Source organism: Callithrix jacchus, chromosome 12 (genome assembly GCF_049354715.1).
Source record: "Callithrix jacchus isolate 240 chromosome 12, calJac240_pri, whole genome shotgun sequence".
Taxonomy (NCBI): Eukaryota; Metazoa; Chordata; class Mammalia; order Primates; family Cebidae; genus Callithrix; species Callithrix jacchus.
Window position 1 is genome coordinate 93,827,692 of NC_133513.1, and position 15,860 is coordinate 93,843,551.

The 15,860-nt window shown below is 42.0% G+C and overlaps 1 protein-coding gene across 9 annotated transcripts in view; it reads left to right on the plus strand.

Moving 5' to 3' along the window:
• The first annotated feature begins 977 nt into the window (after positions 1 to 977).
• Positions 978 to 15,860, plus strand: part of SLF2 (SMC5/6 complex localization factor 2) — a 62,485-nt gene continuing 47,602 nt past the window's right edge. For 6 of the 9 annotated variants that reach the window (XM_078346277.1, XM_003734509.6, XM_009010168.5 and 3 more), the window contains exons 1-4: positions 1,177 to 1,467; positions 4,214 to 4,257; positions 4,790 to 5,526; positions 6,586 to 6,643. Coding sequence is in view for 7 of the 9 variants with exons in the window: in XM_003734509.6 (XP_003734557.1) it covers positions 1,328 to 1,467; positions 4,214 to 4,257; positions 4,790 to 5,526; positions 6,586 to 6,643 (979 nt within the window). In the remaining 2 variants the exon portion in view is untranslated. Of the gene's footprint in view, positions 1,127 to 1,176; positions 1,719 to 4,213; positions 4,258 to 4,789; positions 5,527 to 6,585; positions 6,644 to 15,860 lie in introns of those variants that run through there. The other 3 variants (XM_054243243.2, XM_078346276.1, XM_035268782.3) reach the window with 2 other exon arrangements.

A 15,860-nucleotide genomic window follows, 5' to 3' on the forward strand; every position in this document is an offset into this window, starting at 1 on the left:
AAAGACCTGTCCAAATTCTTTTATATCATTTAAGATTTTGTTCCAGCCAACTGATTAAACAACTCTGTCAATTAAAGCTTGGACATCTTGAGATTGATACTTTGGTTGTTAACAGTTATTGCAACAGTATTTGACCAGTCCTGGAAGATTTTGTAAGAAGTAAAATTCACTGTAATGATTTATCTGGAAGAAAGGGAACTCTAATTTGCTCAGTACCTGTTACATGAGAGAATTTGAACTGTGCAGTGTACACTGCTTTATTCTTTTATGGTTTAAAGTTACCCAGAAAAGTGAGTAAAATGCCCATTTTACAGATGTGGAGGCTGAGATTCAGAGATACTCTGACAGTCTCTCGGTTTATAAGGAAAACCCTGGCTAACAGCCTCCAGAGCACAAGCCCTTTACAAAGGAGGTCTGAAGATTGCGAGCAGCTTTTACACATCGATGCTGCCCACGCTTAACATGGAAAATTAAAAGCTGACCTTGTGTTCCTTTAAAAAATCTCCAAGGAAGCTGGCTGCAGATTTCATGGGTAACTCATGAGAAACAAAATGCTTTTGTGGATTAAAAACTGTCTTTATTCCCATGGAGTTTTTGGGTTTTTTTCTTCTTAAAGAGAAAAAAGAAAATCTACCGCTGACACTTAACAAGAATCCTCGTAGAATGGACAAGTCTTCGTATTGCGCTGTACATATTCCCCAGGAAATTGTGACAGTATTATGGCACTTTGGCCTAAGATGTTAAAGAGACGATGTAATGAACAGCTGGGGATTTCTAAGGCACAACTGTGTGACACAGGAAACCCAAGTGATGGCTATCCTCACCGACTGCAGCTGCCGGGCTCCGGTTTCCTACAGCAAACCCTCACCCCTCGCCTTCAACCAGGCGGGTGTCGTCAGCTGTCGCAGCGCCAGCGGCTGCCCGCGCCTTTCCGCCCCCGCGCGCCCGCCGAGGCCGAGGCGGCCCCGACCGGAGGCGCGCGCCCCTGGTGCATGTGACGGGGTGGGAGGGAGAGTTTTCTTCCTCCCCGTCCCGAAGCCCTGCCTTCTCCAGAGAGCCTGCGGCTTCCTATTGCGCCACCACCGAAATGGCCGCCATACCACCCAATCACGACGTGACTCATGAAGTAAGACCCGCCCCTTACTGATCCTCAGGTTCCTTCCCGCTCACACCGGAGTCACTTCCGAAGAGAGAACCGCCATGAAGATAGAAGGGGGTGCCGCCCACCTCTGCTCCGACAGCCTCCCCAAGTCCCAGCAGCAAGACGGCAACCACGCACCCAACTTCTCCAGCTACGGCTCATGCCGCCGTCGCCAGCGGCGCCGACATGACAAGGCGCTGCATGCCCGCTAGGCCAGGTTTCCCCTCATCCCCAGCCCCGGGGTCGTCGCCCCCGCGCTGCCATCTGAGACCCGGTAGTACCGCCCCTGCTGCAGCGGGAAAGAGAACAGAGAGTCCTGGGGACAGGTACCGTGCAGAGGGCTTGAGAAGGGGCCGGGTCGCGGGGGCAAGGGTAGGAGGGGAGGACTGCAGACCGCCGCTCTTCCAATTCCCGCCATCCTCCGCGAGTTCAGGCGTTGGCGTTTCGGGGCCAGGCAAACCCCCGCCCCGCCTCCGCGCAGGGGCTTCTGGGTGTTGGAGTTTGCTTCTCTGTAGTTGGGCAGCTGCTCTTGGTCTAGTGATCACCCACCTGGACGGCTACGGAGAACCTGCCTTAGGTAGAATGAATATGATTTTTTTCCTTTGCGAGTGTTTGACCCGGGACCCTAACTGCTTAATGCATATTTAGGTCGTTTTCTGTACGTTGTCAGTTCTACTGATGCTAGTGGTTTAGTAATATAAACCTTTTCTATGTTGTGGATGAAATTATGTAACCTGTGATGAGGGGAATCCCTTCCAAGAATTAATTTGTAGCCCAGTGTGCACGCTAATTCATACTTAAAAGAACTTATAGATCTGGAATGTGACGTGTTTTCTCTTTCAGTAACTTCACGCCTCTCCAAGAGGCCAGTTTTTCTGTAAAGATTTTGCGGGAGCTATGTAATGAGATGGGGAGTTTCATCTAATGAATCCTCTGACAATAAAACGTGTTTAAATTCCTTACGAACTTGGTGCTGTCTTTTATTTTAAGTTAAATTGTAACAAGTTTTAACAATATTCATGTTCTCATTGCTGTGGTACAGGTTCACAAGCCCTTATCTTAATTCTGAAAGCCAGAAAGCTATGAAAACCAAACGTTTTTAGTAAGTTTGGCACCACATTTCACGTGGCAGCCAGACCTGACCAGAACTAATGTAAGGCCGTTTATGGTCTTTATCCCATTAAGTGTAAATATTCATGTTTTACTGGAGAAATATCAATGAGTTTGATTACAGATTGCAGCACCAGACCCCACTGGGAACTTTCCATAATACATCCAAGTTATCCCCTTCCTAAAATCTGATAAATTCAGAATTTTAAAACACATTTGGCCCCAGAAGGTTCGGATAAGGGTTTGTGAAGCTGTTATAATTATGGTTTTTTTAGCCAATTATTAAATAAGCAGTGGACATTTGTGTGCATAGGAACTTAGAGAATGTACCTCTTGAAAGTTGCATTCATGGTTACTTTACAGGTTTCTTGTATGTTTTACCCAAAACCATTTTTTCTCTCTTTGGTATATTAATCAAAAAGGAGTCTGAGGTACGATATTTTAGGGAAGAGATACCGTGTTACATTTAGTAAAATGTATTTCGAAGTATCTTGTTTGCAACAGATTGGCTGCTTCTGGGTTCCTTCCTATCTCTCCTCAGTCGATAACAAGGCATCATCCTTCTCAGAGCCTTTGCTGAACCTCCAGTGTTTCTTCCTTAACTCTGGTGGAGTTAATTTGCCTAGTATAATTTATGTAAACAAATGCATATCTTCTTCCATCGCCTGTCACTCATGTTCATCTCATAAGCACTTAGCTTTTATACCAATATCTCAAAAAAGCATGAAGGACTTGGTAAACCATTAAAGATGTACATTGCTTTTCTAATGTGACCAGTAAAGTGTACAAGAAGCTTATTAAACTTCCAGAAACTTGGATTGTTGGAGTTTTCACTGAACTTTCCAGCCTCATAGTGGATAAATGTTCAGGGAAACCAGTAGTCTGTCACTTACTCTCTTTCAGTAAAATGATACATTTTTGCAAAATTTACCAGAAAGTTAATTTTTTGCTCAGCTTATCATAACATCCCCCTTTTTGCAGCTGACAACTCTAGATACAGTGAACAAATCAGAATACAAATTCTGATAATGGGTTTCTATTTCACTTTAGCATTATTGCCAATGTCAGAACTTGATTAGTTAAACCAGACAGTGAAATCCAGTCTTTAGGGTACAGAAACCCTTAAAAATTAATTAGGTTTTTGTTGTTCTTGTTAACTTTCTTCCTTTTCTCCTTGTGTTTTTCCCAAACAATGGGTTATTTTTGTAAATATCTTAAGATTTTTTTTGTTAAAAACTTAAGAATTTGAAATTATTTAATTGTTACAACTCATTCTAATATCTACTCTTACTTAGATTAACATCTTAAAGTAATGTACAAAGAGGGTAGCGTAAGTTCGGTACTTTTATCTTCTTTGTCCAGCGAACTCCTCTTCACCTGGCTCCCTAGATCAGCCAAATCACCCATATTGCCATTCTACCATCTACTGTTCTCTTGTTATGAGAGTCTGTTCAGGTTTTATTCCATTTTAGACTCCTCATTATTCTTTTGGCATACATCTATTGAGTTTTGTTTTGTTTTAGCTTTTCTAAATTTTAAAATGCAGCTGTGCTTAGGTACTAAGTAGTTATTTTGTATGAATGTCTGGAGAGAACAAGTAGGTTCAAATGCTTATACCCAAGATGTTGCATTCTACCATGTAGCAGTGAGCATTTCAGTCCTAAGAAGCACTCTGTACTAATTCCTTGGGTCTACATGCCTGTCTTATCTATTTGAGAACTATAAATAATATAAACTTCAGTTGTATTTTTATAATGAACTCCTATAGGAAGTGATGCGTTATATTTTCAGTTTTTTAAATGAACAGCTTAGCAAAGCATTATTATCATTGTCAAAACTTTATTTTAAACTGAATAGTGAAATCCAGCCTTCATTTTATAAATCTAACTTTCTCCATTTAATCTGAATTATGGAGGTTTTAATATTTGCTTATATGATGCTATATTATGCTTTTATTTTCAGGAAGCAGTCAATTATAGATTTCTTCAAACCAGCTTCAAAACAAGGTATGTACACTATTGGTACAATTTTTGTAGGCTATTTCGGGGGTGAGGAGTGAGACAGATTCAACTTTAAAACCTACTGTAAGCTATTTTAGTAAATGTAGTGTTCAAAATTGAAAATACGAAGATACAGTTGTTTTTTTTTTTTACAAGGATAAGCAAGTTCTAAATATGAGGGAAGTCTTTTTGCTGTTACGTTTTCATATGTTTAAAATATTACTCTAGTCAAAAATTTAATGTTCTTAACGTGTACTGTTTTCACTCTCTAATACAGTAATTTATAGAGCCATAGGGAGGCTATATGTACCAAAAGAGAGCTTTATGAAAGTAAGGCTTTTAGCAAATAAATTCTGTCTTAATTTCTCTTATATCCCCCAATAAAGTGTGTATCATTATCCAAGTTATTGGCTTGAAAATTTTTGTGGTAACATTGGTGTAGTTTAATTTAGTATATTAAAATTAATAATTGAGATAAATGTTAAATATTTTATTTTTAGTAACATGCAATTTGTATGTGTTTTAATTGGCTATTTAGACAGACACATGTTGGATTCACCACAAAAATCAAACATCAAATATGGAGGAAGTAGATTGTCCATCACTGGGACAGAGCAGTTTGAAAGGAAACTATCCTCACCAAAAAAATCTAAACCCAAAAGGGTGGCACCAGAAAAGAGCCCTATTATCGAAGCTTTCATGAAAGGTGGTGTTAAAGAGCGCCATAAAGATCATGGTGTACGTGAGTCACGTCGGCCTTGTGTGTCACTAGCCTCCAAATATTTAGCCAAAGGAGCAAATATCTATGTTCCTTCTTCATATTGCTTGCCAAAGGAGATGAAGTCACTAAAGAAAAAACATCGATCCCCAGAGAGAAGGAAATCACTATTCATTCATGAAAATAGGGAGAAGAATGATAGAGATCGAGGCAAAACCAATGCAGACTCCAAAAAGCAGACCACAGTGGCAGAAGCTGACATCTTCAAGAACAGCTCCAGAAGTCTCAGCAGCAGGAGCAGCCTGTCCAGGCACCACCCGGGAGAAAGCCCATTGGGAGCTAAATTCCAGTTGTCACTAGCTTCTTACTGCAGAGAACGAGAACTAAAGAAGTTGAGAAAGGAGCAAATGGAGCAGAGAATCAACTCTGAAAATTCTTTCTCAGAAACAAGCAATCTTTCCTTTAAATCTTCTAGTATAGAAAGAAAATACAAACCAAGGCAGGAACAAAGTAAACAGAATGACGTCATACCTAGAAAGACAAATCTTTCAAATGTGGTATGTGTAATAATGATTGAATTAGCATTGCTACTGCTATATCATATTTAGAATACTAAATTTTAAAATATTTAAGAGTTGTTACATCACACTGATGTCTTTCCTTAAGCAAATACTTATGCACAGTTTGTGTAGAAGCTGGTTTCACTAGGTTTCCTCCATGCCCTTCACTGAATTCAGTAAAGCAGTGTTTCTTATCCTTAGTTTTTTCAGACCAAGAGCGAAGATCTTTTTTAGTCAGAAAAGTAAACACTTTTTTTAAAGGCAAGTATAGTCTTATTTATGTGTAGACAGTCTTGCCCTGTCACTCATGCTGGAGTGCTGTGGCAAGATCATGTCTCATTGCAGTCTCAAACTCCTGGGCTCAAATGATGCTTTTACCTCAGCTTCCCAAATAGCTGAGACTACAGGCATATGCCACCATATTTGACTAATATTTTTATTTTTTGTAGAGACAGGGTTTTCCTATATTGCCCAGGCTGTTCTTGAACTCCTGGCTGCAAGCAATCCTCCTGCTTCCTGCACTTTGGGAGGCCGAGGTGGAAGGATTGCTTGAGCTCAGGAGTTTGAGATAGCCAGAGCAACATAGCGAGACCTCGGCTCTACTAAAGGTTAAAAAAAAAAAACAACAGTTCTGGTGGCATGCACCTGTTGTCCTAGCTACTTAGGAGGCTCACTTAGGCCCGGGAGAAGGTTGCAGTGAGCTTGATCACACCATTGTACTCCAGCCCGGGTGACAGAGTGAGACCCTGTCTCAAAAATACAGTGTTCTAATATAATATTAGTCTTGCGTTATTGATGTAAACATGTAAATTAGCATTATAAAAACTGAGTTCATTTTTATGATATTTTTACATTTTTATGATATAAATGCCCTTAATTTTTATGATAAAAACCTTAAGATCTTTAAATGTTTTATTATAGACACTAGGCTTTACCTCCAAATATGGGTCCTTGCTTTATTCAATCTAGAAATCTGTGTTTAAATGTTAGGAAGAATGCCTTCACATTCTTTACTGTCCCCAACACTTAATTAATTTTATCTCATTTTGCTCATAGGAAAATGGACATCTCTCAAGAAAAAGATCCTCTTCTGATTCATGGGAACCTACTTCAGGTAGAACCAAAATTAAATTTCTGAATTTCTAAATAAATTTTCATCTTAATGGCTTTTTAAAAGAAATTTGTTTAAATATGCAGTTCCCTTCTTGGGGATGAATTCAGTCTCATATTAATTAAGAGTTTGGTAAATTATATTTAAGAAGAATGGTCCCTGAATATAGTGCTTATAATTTGGGTTTGTTTTTGTGGCAGGGTCTCACTCTGTCACCCAGGCTGGGATGCAGGGGCGTGATCACGACTCACTGTAATCCTTAACCTGGTGGGTTCAAGTGATTGTCCCACCTCAGCTTCCTGAGTAGCTGGGACTACAGATGTGGGCCACCATGCCTGGATAGTTTCTTGTATTTTTGTAGAGATGAGGTTTTGCCGTGTTGCTCAGGCTGGTCTCAAACTCCTGGGCTCATGCGATTCTCCTGTCTCAGCCTCCTAAAGTACTGGGATTACAGGTATGAGCCACCACACCTGCCCTAATATGTATAATTTGTTATCTGTCTTGAATCTTCTCTCTGCCTTCTTCAAGAGTTCCTAACAGTATGTTTCTCATACTGTTGTCTCTTTCTGAATTCTTGGCTACATCAAGAAACGTAATATTATAATCTTGGAGTTATAGACTGAGGTCTTGGTATTATCTTGAGGATGCTTTGTGTAAGGTTGAAACTGTTACCATGATCCAAAGCAGTGTTTTCTAATAATTTCAAAAACAGGGATCCCTTTTTAATATTAAATTTCAGGGATGTCTACATGACATTAGTTTGTACTTTTATCATCTATTGATTGAAAAAAAAATAAAATAACAAACCTACTGTTAATTCAGTACATTTTATTTTTTTTACTAGAAAATAGAATATTAAAAAATCAAACTGCAGAAGTTTACAAGAAACGAAAGGTGTCTACAACTAACAACAGTTAATAGTCTAGTGTATCGGATTTTTTTCCTGATATGACTATACATTTTGAAAAACAGACAAATTCTCACATTCAGCAAAATACACTGGACATGATAATAATAGCTGACTTTTATTAAGTACTTAGAGTGTGCTATGCCGTTTTATGTGCTTTTAATTCATTTGATTCTCATAACTTTATACAGTGGTTTACTTTTAGAAATGGAAGTACAGAGAGACAGTTCTAACTCCTTCAGGTTTCATCTACTACTTTATTTTATTTATATTTTAGAGGTGCATTGCATTTTGATTAAGCACTCTCGATTAGTAAAATCAATTTTGAGCCAAGACTAAAGCCATATTTTACGATCATAGAAGGAACTTATAGGATATAGGAGTTAATCTAAAATTGTATTTGTTTTTCATTTATTTAATTTTTATAATGTTGCTGATTTTATGGCCAAATTTTGGTGAATTTTGACATTATTGTGCAAGAACAGGAATTTCTCAGCCAGGAGATTGCTTCTGCACTCACTGCCTTGTACATTTGTAATACTAAATACATGATCACTTTGCACCAAAGCTAATATAAGAGCAAAATATTACTTTGTATAAGGGGCTGCTTCTGCTGGTGTGGCTGTCACATTATTCCTTTGCTTTTTTCTCTGATTTAAGATTTTAAAAAATCTTTTCATTTCCTGGATTTACAAATTTCATTCATGGTGGCCGAAGCAGTTTTATTTATATAATCCCACATAGCAAAATTTTTGAGTTCGACTTGGAAAAGATGCTTTCTGCGTATTTTTAGAGTCTGACTTATGATGGTTGCCTTCACTTACATTTTTATTACTAATATTTTTGCATGTATTTCATAATCAGTAATAATTATAGCATTGTACTCTAAATAAATATACATTTATACTTCAGTCAACTAACATTAACAGAATTTCAACATATAAAAGACAATGGGATATTTCACTCTAGATAGTGTGAAGAATGCTTATTGTGTCTGATAGCAAAGTTATTAAAAATCCGGGCCAGGCACAGGGGCTCACTCCTGTAATCCCAGTGCTTTGAGAGGCTGAGGCAGGAGGATCGCCTGAGGTCAGGAGTTCGAGACCAGCCTGGCCAACATGGTGAAACCTCATCTCTACTAAAAATACAAAAATTAGCTGGGCATGGAGGTCCACACCTGTATTCCCAGCTACTCAGGAGGCTAAGGCAGGAGAATCGCTTTAATCTGGAAGGTGGAGGTTGCAATGAGCCAAGATGGTACCACTGCTCTGGGTGACAGAGCAAGACTTGGTCTAAATAAATAAATAAGTAAGTAAATAAATGATATGTTGTGTTCATCTTATTATTCCACTTATCAATTGCCATGGTGATGTATGTAATCACACAGTCACTAATCACATACAAAGTTCAGGGATTTCAGAAGTAATGGTAGAATAGGGATTTGGCCCTTTGGTCTTCTAGCAGTAGACATTTGGCCCTGTCTTTTGGCTGACTTATGAGGTGAAATTTAGTCCATTGCTAGTATATTTCATAACTGATTAATAACCAGTCACCTATAAATGGCCATTGGATTTTTCCTTTTTCTTGAGATGGAGTCTCACTGTCTTCTAGGCTGGAATTGAGCTATTGTGGTGCAATAGCTCAATGCAGCATTGAACTCCTGGGCTCAAGCAGTCCTGCTTCAGCCTCCCAAAGTGCTGGGATTATGGGCAATTGCCATCATGCCCAGCCTTTTTTTTTTTTTTTTTTTAAATCTTTTTACAAACTCAATCCCTCTGTTGTATGAGTATTTTATGTATTAGTATATTTGAAATATTTGAAAAACTGTAAAACAGATTTTCTCTACAGGCTGAACAAAAGATACAAAAAGAATTATGAAAATTTTACAATTAATCACCTGATCTGAAGAGCTTGCTAAAGGGGATCCTACCTGCAGTACCAATTCACTTTTCTCTAATTCTAGCTGATGAAACCTAGACTTGTTTCATCAGCTAGACTAGGCTGACTTGTCCTAAGCACATTCCACAGTGTTTGTCTCCTCCTGGAGGAGCCCTGGATAATTCCTGAGCAAAGCAGGAATTTCTCCTCATTTCTAGTTTTATTTAAATTATCTGATTTCTCTAGAAAAACCAAACAAAACTCATACTGGCAGCTCTGTCGCTCTTTTTTTGTAATCCCATACTTAAAAGTATAATAATCAGTACCCCAGATCTTCTCTTTGGTTTAATCATTTAATTTCTCATCCTGTGACCCCTGTCCTTTTTTATAAGACATTTAACCCCAGAAAACTGAATGGGATGGAATGATTTCTTCAGGCAATGGGAGATATCTATAAAAGAACAGCATTTCTTTATGCATTTGTTTATTAATTAATTTCATTTTTATACATTGAAATTCCCAGATTATATATTGATCAACCTATACAAATAATAATTGCCTAACTCTCAAGTTTGGTTTGGGGGGCTTTATTTTACTTATTTATTTTGATACAGGGTCTCACTCTGGTACCCAGGCTGGAGTGCAATGGCATGATTATAGCTCACTGTAGCCTTATGAGGCTCAAGCAGTCATCCCACCTCAGCCTCCTCCCAAGGAGGTGGGAATACAAGCCCATGCCACCACACCCACCTAATTTTTGTATTTTTTGTAGAAACAGTGTCTCACCATGTTGCCTAGGCTGGTCTAGAACTCCTGAGCTCAAGTGGTCCTCCCATCTCAGCCTCCAAAGTGCTGGGATCACAGGCGTGAGCCACCGGACATGGCCAAAAGATAAGAAATGTTCTAAGTAGAGAATGGATTGGTGGGGTTATGTTTTTTGTAGAGGTGGGGTTTCGCCTGAGCTCAAGAACTTCCACCTTGGCCTCCCAAAGTTCTGGTGTTACAGGCATGAACCACTGCACCCAACTGTTCTGAGCTTTTAAAGCAAACTCTTGGGGAGTGGAGACATCTATCTATGTGCAGAAAATTTGATTTAGGGAAATCTGGTTTGGGGAATACTGATTCACAAATAGTGAATTTTTTGTTTGATTTTTATTTTGTTTTTTTGAGGTGGAGTCTTGCTTCAGTACCTAGGCTGGTCTTGAACTCCTGGGCTCAAGTTATCTTCCCACCTCAGACTCCTGAGTAGCTGGGACTATAAAGGCACACACCACTGCACCAGACTAAATAGTAATTTTTTTTTTTTGAGACAGAGTCTCACTCTGTTGCCCAGGCTGGAGTGCAGTGGCATGATCTGGGCTCAGTGCAACCTCTACCTCCCAGGTTTAAGCAATTCTCCTGCCTTGGCTTCCCAAGTAGCTGGGACTACAGGCACAGTGGTCACGCCTGGCTAATTTTTGTATTTTCAGTAGAGACAGGGTTTTGCCATGTTGGCCAGGCTGGTCTTGAACTCCTGACCTCAAGTGATCTGCTTGCCTTGGCCTCCCAAAATGCTGGGTTTACAGGTGTGACCCACCTTGCTCAGCCTACAATATGAATTTTTAAAAACTAGTTCACTCAAACGTCTGTGTTATTATACTTCTGGGTGGGGCGATGATAAACATAGCTTGTATTAGTTTCCTAGAGCTGCCATGACAAAGTACCAAAACCAGGGTGGCTTAAAACAACAGAAATTATTGTTTCACAGTTCTGGAAGCTAGAAGTTTGAAATCAGGGTATCGATAGTGTAAGGCTGTCCAAAAGGATGGAGAGGCAGACCCAGGATCAGGTTTAGCAAATTTATTTTCACCTGCCAGGCTGGCTACCTCACCACAGGCAGCAAAGGCAGCAACCTGGCTAACAGACTATGGGGGTTGTATAGGGGGCTTACAGGTAGCTGGGTGCTATTCTAAGAAAAAACGCATCTTGGTTCTCAGAGGCCAATATTCTACTTAATTGGTCAACATCCTGGGTTAGAGAGCTGGGTTCAACCACATCCTGGAACCTAGGTGCCCTGTTTACAAGGCTTGAGGCTGTTTTTGTTATGAGCTTGGCTTAGCAGGGGAGAGTGGGTAGGAGGTCTATGGGCTTGCCTCTCTGTGACCCTAACATTTCAGCCTTTTGTGATATATATAAAAGAAAGGGAAAAGAGGCGCTATTTGTTTCTAGCTATTTCATGCCGAGTAGGGACGCTGGTTGGGGTGAGGCTGGCTTGCAAGTTGGTAGTCCTAGAACACCATCATGTCTTGATGCAGGTAAAAGCTTGTGATTGATTCTGCAAAAATTGGGTGAAAAGGCATAAGAGGCAAGGGCCAAAGACTAAGAGGAGGAAGAGAGTTACAGCAGGGCCGAGGAGGGGAAGCAGCCAAGGGTCCCAGGAGCTGAGACACCAACTGGGCCAGGAGGGCCAGGCAGAAGAATTGTTTTGTTTTTGTTTCTTGGTTCGGTCTTTGAGCTTTTTGATAGCATTTTGTACTAACCTAGATTTACTGAGGTAGAAACAGCATTTTTTATTTAAAAAGAGTCAGAGCCTTCCTTTTTCAGCAGTGAAGAGGTCTAGGCCTCTGCGGTTTTTGTAGGGGGTCTGCTGTTAAACAGTCTAGTTGCTTTTGGAGGTGAGTGCTGGAGTTTGCTAACTTTATTTTAGTGACGATTGGAGGTTTGGGAGAGTGACTGGAAATATGATAATGAGGTTCTTAGGCTTCCTGCTTCTAACATGACACTACTTGTGACTTTAATGGCTACTAATAAGGGAGTGAACTGTATTGTTTTCTCGGAGCGGGGCAGGTGTGTAGTGTTGCAGGGATGGAGAGCTTTTTGGTTTGGCTTGACAAGGTTAATGTTGGTAAGGTAGACCAGGCTGTAAGTACCTGTCTAGTTGGTAGGGAGACAAGTAGGTTGTGGATTCACAGAGGAAGATGCCCGAGGTGTTAATGTAAACAGACAAGTGGATTGAAAATAGGTGTTGGAGTGTGAAGCTTCCTTGTTTGGAGGGTCCAGCTTTAGTAACCTAGAGTGAGGAGGAGAGAGAGACCCCTTTGAGAGCTCCTATCTGGGGAAGGGGTTTCCATGTTGAGAGACAGTAGAGGAAGTAATGCGGAGGGGCTGGTTGAAAAGGCCATTAGCTTCAGGGGAAGCTGAATAATTTACTTGGAGTGAGGTATGGGAAGAGGAATGGGAGATGGTTTGAGTTGAGACACAGGTGGAGGGAGGGATGCTGCCTACATCTATATGCTTGTTGGAAAAGGTAACACATAAGGGGGCTTAGCCAAGTTTTGGGGTGTGGAGAGTTGTGGGACTTTGGGAGAGCAGAGGCATTGGGGCTGACTGTTAAAAGAGTTAGGACCTTGAGGAAGAAATGGAGTCTGTATCTGGGGGAAGGAGTTGATAGGGGTTGTATGGGGAGGTGGCCTCTTTTAGAGGGTTTATGAGGTGGCTGATAGAGTCCTATGGATAGTTAAACTCTTTCTGCAGATGAGCAAGGAATAGGTGAGTTAAGACTTTTAGTGTGATAAATAGGTAGGGGAAGAGAAGTAAGGGCGAAGGAGAAGGTGCAGGGGTCGTGCACCGATAAGAGATGTTGGATTTTCCCTGGTTTGTTCTTGAGGGAGGATGAGTTTTTGATTTTTGACTATCCAGTTCCCTTGGAAGGAGGTTCCTGGTTGTAACAATGAAGCTTTTTCAGTGGGGGAATACTGGGGTTGGATTGTGGGGGTAATGAGGAGGAGAGAGGCAGGAGCAGAGGAAAGGGAGGCTGCTTTTGCTGCCTCATCTGCTTTTCTGTTTCCTCTTGAGATTTCATCTAATCCTGTTTGGTGTCCTTGGCAGTGTATAACTCCTGCCTTACCCGGGAGTTGTGCAGCTTGGAGGAGTTGGTAAATAAGAGGACCATTAGTGATGGGGGTTCTTGCCTAGAATGGGAGGAGGACAGCAAGGCATGATAAGGAAAGAGTGTGAGAAAACGGTATTAGATAGGGAACAAGTGAGGGGTTTGGTGGGTTCGAGATAAGTCCATCAACCTCTACAACTGAGACCTGTGAGGGATGAGTTCGTCCTGAAAATTGAAGTAAAGCCGAGTAGGTGACCTTGATATTGATTGAAAAAGAGATTGGCTTACCTGCTACTGACAGAGTTACCCTGGGCTCTGATACAGTGATGGTAGATGGGGCCAGGAGACCTGGGTCCTGTCAGTCTTCAGCGGCTAAGCCAAGGAGCTGTGGGAGTGCAAGTGATTCTTCACCTTTTGTCTTGGTGAAGGGGTTATGGGTTGGAGGTACAGGCTTTTCTGTCTGCCTGTTGAGAGGACAATCAGACTTCCAGTGGCCTGTCTGCTGGCAGATGGGGCAAGGGCTTTTTGGCACCTGTGGATTGGGACATGCCTGCCCCCAATGGCTTTCCTTGCTGCACTTGAAACGTGCCCTCAGAGGTGTACTGCTATCAGCTCTTTTGTGCCCCTGGGTGCCATAGCCAGGCTGTTTAGGTTGGCAAATGGCTGCTGATAGAAGCTGGTATTTAGCACGATCTCTTTGGGCCTTGTTTATTTTACTTCGTTTATCCCTGTTATTGAAGACCTTGAAGGCCAGGTTAAGGAGGTCTTCTTGTGGGGTTTGAGGACCATCTGCAGCCTTTTTGAGTTTACGCCGGATGTCTGGAGCAGACTAGGAGATAAAATGAGTGTTAAGAACTATGATGGCTTCTTGAGGGTAGGATTAACAGGGGTGTATTTTTGGAGGGCCTCTGTAAGGTGGGAAAGAAACTGGGCAGGATTTTGTCTCCCTTTTGGGAAACTTGAGTTTTTCAAAATTCATAGCCTTATGGGCAGCTTTGTTAAGGCCTTCAATTAGGCAAGTAATTATGTGGTTATGGGACTCTTGGCCTGGATCTGTGGGCTGGTATTCCTAGGCTGGCTTTCCCCCGAATGGTGGCAGCTCCTACAGGCTTAGTAGGATTTTGCCAATGAAGATTGTCAACAGGTGCCTGGGCTGTGAGCCACACTCTTTCCTTCTTTTTTGGAAGGAGGGTAGAAGAGAGGATAATACAGAGATTATGCCAAGTGAGTTCATAAGACTGGATAAGATATTTAAATTCTTTGATGTACGTGTCTGGATTGAAGGAGAAGGACTCGAGACGCTTTTTGATTTGGGAGAGATCCGATAGAGAGAAGGGGACATGAACACGGACAATGCCTTCCATCCCTGCCACTTCTCAAAGAGGGAGTAAGGGAGCTGGCTGTGGGGGATGCCAGGTCCTGGAGCAAGTGTGGGCTAGAGATGGAGAGGAGTCAGAGTCGGAAGCAAGGTGATTGGAGAGAGGAGGGGACAAGAGGAGAGCTGGAGTTGAGGCGTAAGGCGGTCCAGGGTGTCCTGGTGGAGGCTCGGGGCATTGGCTGGGAGGAGGGAAGTCAGCTGGGTGGAAAGAAGATGCATCATCCCCCACACCGTGGGAGGGTTTGAGTCGGGTTTTGAGTGGGTGAGGGGAATTTGGAAAGTAGAGCAGGACTGACAGAGAGAGGGGTAGTTCCGGAGAGTAAAGAAACCCTGAACATAAGGAACCTCAGACCATTTACCAGACCGAAATTGTCAAGGTCCCGGAGAATATTGAAATCGAAAATACCATTCTCAGGCCACTGAGAACCATTGTCTAATTTATATTGGGGCCAGGCCATATTAGAATAAAAAGTTAATCTTCTTCGGCCTGACTTCAGACTGGAGACCAAGGGTGTCCAAATTTCGGAGGAGGCATCCTAGAGGGGTAGTCTTAGATGGAATGGACTGTCTGGACCCCATAGTGAAAGGCCGGAAGAGGAGGAGGCTGCCGAGGAGAAGGAAAACAGGAGAGAGCGTCCTCTGCCCTGTTTTCTCTACCTGAGGCAGTGAATTCGAAACAGTCGCTGTCGAATGAGGCGTCCCCAAGGTGACAGGACCGGTCCCTGGGGCTGGAAGGGTGTCCTCAGCCTAGCGCTGGAACTTTTGGACAGAAAACGGTCATGGAACCTGAACAGAGGCAAAACCTCTATTCAGCTTACCGCTGGGAGGTGCAGATGGAGATAACCGCAGTTGGCAATGGAGGTCTGGGGTTTCCCTCCTGGGTCTGGAAAGGGGTTCGGAACGGTGAGGCTGGGGTGGGGGGCGGAATGAGAGCAGCCAGCACCTACTCCCGTCCCAGGTTTCAGCACCAAAATGCAAGGTTGACCAAAAGGATGGAGAGGCAGACCTAGGGTCAGATTTAGCAAGTTCATTTCCACTCCCAGGCTGGCTGCCTCATCACAGGCAGTGAAGGCAGGAGTCTGGCTTACAGACTATTGGGATTATATAGGGGGGTTGCAGGTAGCGAGGTGTTATTCTAAGAAAAACCGCGTCTTGGTTCTCCAACATTCTGCTTAATTAGGTCAACATC